Here is a 5000-nt window from a genome sequence, read left to right as displayed (position 1 = left end):
ATAATGATGGTAATAATGATGGGATGGTGATAGTGATGATGGTGATGATGATAATGAAGACAATGATAAAAATATCACTTACAATAATAGTAATGATGGTGATAACAAATATAATAATAATAATAATAAAAATAACAAAAGATAAAAATAATTATCACAATTGCAATAATAATGATGAATATAAGAATAAGAATAAGAATAATGATGATGTTGATGATGATGATGCTGGTGATGATGATAATGATAATGATAATGATAATGATAATGATAATGATGTTGATGATGATGATGATGATGATGATGATGATGATGATGATAATGATGTTGATGTTACAATCTATAAAACAGTATCAATGACAATAACAATAATGATAATGATAATATTATACCTACTATGATTATTATAATAATAATAATAACAACAACAATAATAATAATTATTATTATTAATGAAATTATTATTACTATTATTATTATCATTATCATCATCATCATCATTATGAAATAACAATCCTATTACTGAAAACAAAATAACAAAGAAAAATAATCAAGGGCGCAGCATAATAGCACGGTCTCCCGTAACAATAATCGCGACCCAATTAAGCACCGCGCACTGGAACACGAAAAACAACAACAACATGATGACAACAAAGAGAAGAAGCCCTTGTGCACATAATCACCCATAATTAGGGTAATTATACTTTGACGAATGGCCCCAATACCGCAGGGCGACTCGTGACGCTCAAAACAAGTCGCTGTGCCGGAAAACTGCAGACATTAATTGTGTGATTAAGTGATGTAATGCTTTGTATTACTTTTCTTGTTGTATCATTGTTTATATTGTTATTTTTATTGTTTACTACTGTTATTGTCATTATAAATGTTAATATTCTTATTATCATTTACATAATTTTCTTTACTCTGAGTATTCGTTTTTCTTATTGTTATAACTATCATCATTTGTTGTTATCATTGCTATTACAATTGTATTTTTTTCTTCATCATCTTTATCATAGTAATTCGTAGTATTATCATCACTATCATTATTATCATTATTGTCATTCCTATCAACGTTTTTAATTATCACTACCACTGCCATCAATATTTCCGTTGTTCTTGATATCAATATGTGCATAAATTCTAGTCTTGATCCAAGTATCTTGGATGTTATTAGTTCTCATCACTATAATTATTATCATTCTTACCATCATGATTTCATCGGTATTGTTGCGATCGCTTTCAGTTACTTTATCTACTAATATCACTGAAGTTATTAACACTACCCAAGGTCAATCGTTTGAAATTTCATCCAACTCTTGATTTTACTATTGTTAATACTTTCTTTATCAATCAATTAATTTTCAACTCCGTTTGCAAGAAATATCCTTATTAACATACTAATCACCTTTATTAATATCATAATCATGAATATCAATATCATCATTACACTTACCACTATTACTATACGTATCATTATCATCATTATTATCATCAACATTATCATTATTACTATTACTATCACTATCATTATCATTATATTTCTTATTACTATCATTATTGCATTCATTATAATTATCATAATCACTATTACTATTGCTATTATCACCACACATATGACATTTTCGTCGTCGTCATCATATCAAATTTTCAAACATTATCATTATCATTTTCTTTTTAAACATCATCATCATCATTTCTTTTTTAAAAATAAAAATAGAATTTTAAAAAAATAATGATAATATTATAATCATTATCGATCACAATTATTGTTATTATCATTATCATTATTATCATCATTATGATTATATTGTACATACAATTATCATTATCTATATCAATAATAAAAATAATATTATCATCATCATTATTATCATTATAATTATTATCATTATCAATATTACTATTAATGTTTTTATTACAATTATCATTATTACCATAATTATCATTATCATTATTCTGTAAATACAATTATCATTATAATTATTATCAATATTATTTATAATAGTAGTAGTAGTAGTAGTAGTAGTAGCAAACGTCAAGAGAGGGAGAGTAACCCGAGAGGGACAGGTGTAGAAGCAGCAGAGAGAAGTGGTAGAAAAAGATTTGTGGGTTGGGGTTAGAAGAGTAGGAGAGTAGAAATAGAGATTGAGAGAAAAGAGAAAATAGAGCAGAGAAGAGAGAGGGGGGGGGGGGTTTTAAAAAAGCAGCGCAGCAGCAGCAGCAGCAGCAAAAGCAGCGGAAGAGAGAACAAAACTATTCTTTTATTTTTTCAACAAACACACATCTCATCATTAATATCATTATCCTTGTTATCATTATCATTATCATTATTATCATTATCATTATCATTACTATTATCATCATCATCATCATCATCATCATCATTATTATTATTATTATCATTTTTATTATTACTATTATTATCATATATCATACATTTTAAATTTTTATCATTATATTTTTCTTCATATATCATCGTTACAATCTTATTTTTCTTAATTTTCGATTTTTTTCCCCTTTTTTTTTTATCATTCCACACATACTATGAAGTAACATTTAATCCTATCAGACATACATTTTCTCTTTTGTTGTTGTTGTTTTTAATGGACTTTCCTTGTTATCTTTTTACCAGCAACTATTGAACAGACGGGCAACATGCTCTTCGGCAATAGAAAAATGATCGAGAAACCGCTGGTGTGTGACTCGTGAAGTATGTGGCATCATTGCCAGAGTTGCAGATTTACCCCATGCTGCATGTACCTTTATACAATAAACAGACAGATAAATGAACACAATAACGTCTGTACAAATTTGGAAAAAATCAGACTTGCGTTATATGTATAAGCGTCAAAATACATTGATGCCAAAGCCTAGGGAGGAAGTACAGCCATAATATCAGGAAAAATAATTAACTGTAATGATTTGTTTGGAGGTAGACTCCTCGTCTGGCAGTAAAGCGGAAGTGGATTTCGATTTTACCATCTGGCAAGGATTCTTAATTTGACTCGAAACTTCATGATTTGTTGCGTTTTCTTTATTCCTGTGACTGGGCTTCATTTCTTGGTCTGTAGTCTTTATTTTTTTTTAACGAAAAAGCTTTATTTTCTCTTCCTCCTCTCTTTAAATTTGATAATGACTTTTTATAAAATGGACAACATCAGCAGCTAATGACCCTAAAAATCGACAGAATAATATACACAAAACAAAAGTATTTCTCGGCAGCCTGGCTGACTGTCAGTACTTGGTTCAGCAACATCTACCGCTTTAGAAGCCAAGACAGATAAAAATATCGGCAACTGACAGTTAAGTACTAACATCATAAGTAACGCATCATGCCAGTCGACGGTGTGACAGGTGACGCCCCCTTACCTGAGCAGGTGGCCGTCGCGTCTGCGGGCCGGGTTCCACGGTGAGTCCTCATAGCGGTATCCCGTCTTCTTGATGAGCGGGGCGCATGAACAAGACAATTTGTTCCCCATCCTGCCCGCGGGGGATACACGGCGCTGCTGCTGCTGCTGCTGGCGGGCGTGTTAGTGCGGCGTAGGCGTAGGTGTGGGCGGCATCCTCGCGCTGCTGTGTCTACCGGGGCACCATCTGGAAGAGATAGGGATACGTTACTTTCGAAGTGCCACCTGCTAGAGACCATGAACGTATGGCTGTTAGTGTAACCAGCTGTGGCACTTAAACAGCCGTTCTCATCTGTATGGGTTTAGCGTCATGTTGCTCTCGGCTACCCATCTGTAGAAGCAGCTGGATATTGATTCAAACCATCTGTAACCACCACTAAAACTCTCACAGTCAGTGTCACCTTTATTTTCCTCTCATAAAACTAATGAGGTACACATAATTATCGCCTCATTAAAAACGCTGAAGTCATGTCGTTGTTGCTGCATATCTAATGAGATTTGTGCCGTTACTGGTTTATCCTTACATGTCCACACCCATCCTAAGTTTGTAAATATATGCACACACATATGTACGGTAAACAGACAAACAAATCCATAAGAATATACGCGTACTTTTGCATACAATAAATCTTTTCAAAAGTATATATATATATTCAAGCATTCATATCATGAGAGTCACAATGAAAGCCGTCAAAACACATGACACAAAATACATACTCTTAGTCGATATCCCACAAAACTCCCATGACAATGCTTCATCTTTTATTCATCTGAATGGAAACCAATCACTCGCGAAACATGAATGAATGAATGAAATGAACATATCGATAAACAGATAAACAAATGAATGAACAAATGAACAAAGAAATAAACAAAGAAAACACGCAAACCCATCAACAGATCAAAGGCCTACCATTCAAATATCCAAGACGGCGGACACAAGCACACACTGCCAGAAAGCACAGTAATTTACTTTTCCCGAAAAGAAGGGAAAAAGGGGGAAGAAAAAAGAATTTGGGGGGAGAAAAGGGAAAAAAAAAAGGGAAAAAAAGGAAAATAAAGGGTAGGAGAAGGAGGAGGAAAGAAGAAGAGTTGGAGGAGGAAAAGAAAAGGGGAAGGGGAAGGAAAGGGAGTGGTAGTAGTGGAGGGGGGAGGGAAAAGAAAATTGGGGGGATGAGAGGAAGGGGGAGGAGGAGGAGGAGAAGGAAAAAAGGGAAAGGGGGAGGAGGGGGAGGAGGGGGAGGAGTAGCAGGAAGAGAGGAGAGAGAGAGGAGGGGGGGAGGAAAAAAGGGAAGGGGAGGAGAAGGAGAGTAGGGGAGTTGGAGGAGAGGAAGGTTGGAGGGAAAAAGATGGAGGAGGAAGAGGGGAGGGAAAAAAAGGGGGGGGTGGGGGGGAGGGGAGGACAAGGAGAAGAGGGAAGACGAGGAGAAGGGGAGAGGGATAGGGGAGGGGAAGGGGAGGAGGGGGAGAAAGAAAGGAAGAGGAGAGTAAAGGATGTTTTATGTATTTATGTATTTAAAATGATTACCTTGGCAGTAACTAAGTATAGATAGGGTATGCCTAGTATGTGGAATATATTTTGCATAGCATTAT

General features: G+C 34.5%; 1 protein-coding gene across 2 annotated transcripts in view; it reads right to left on the bottom strand.

The window, feature by feature from the left end:
• Positions 1–5000, bottom strand: part of sif (still life) — a gene marked incomplete at its 3' end in the record, with an annotated part of 557800 nt that overhangs the window by 298131 nt on the left and 254669 nt on the right. For both annotated transcript variants that reach the window (XM_070124351.1, XM_070124352.1), the window contains 1 exon segment: positions 3370–3594. In XM_070124351.1, coding sequence (XP_069980452.1) covers positions 3370–3479 — 110 coding nt within the window.

The sequence above is a fragment of the Penaeus vannamei genome, chromosome 8 (assembly GCF_042767895.1).
Source record: "Penaeus vannamei isolate JL-2024 chromosome 8, ASM4276789v1, whole genome shotgun sequence".
NCBI lineage: Eukaryota > Metazoa > Arthropoda > Malacostraca > Decapoda > Penaeidae > Penaeus > Penaeus vannamei.
This window is presented reverse-complemented; position numbering and strand designations above follow the sequence as displayed.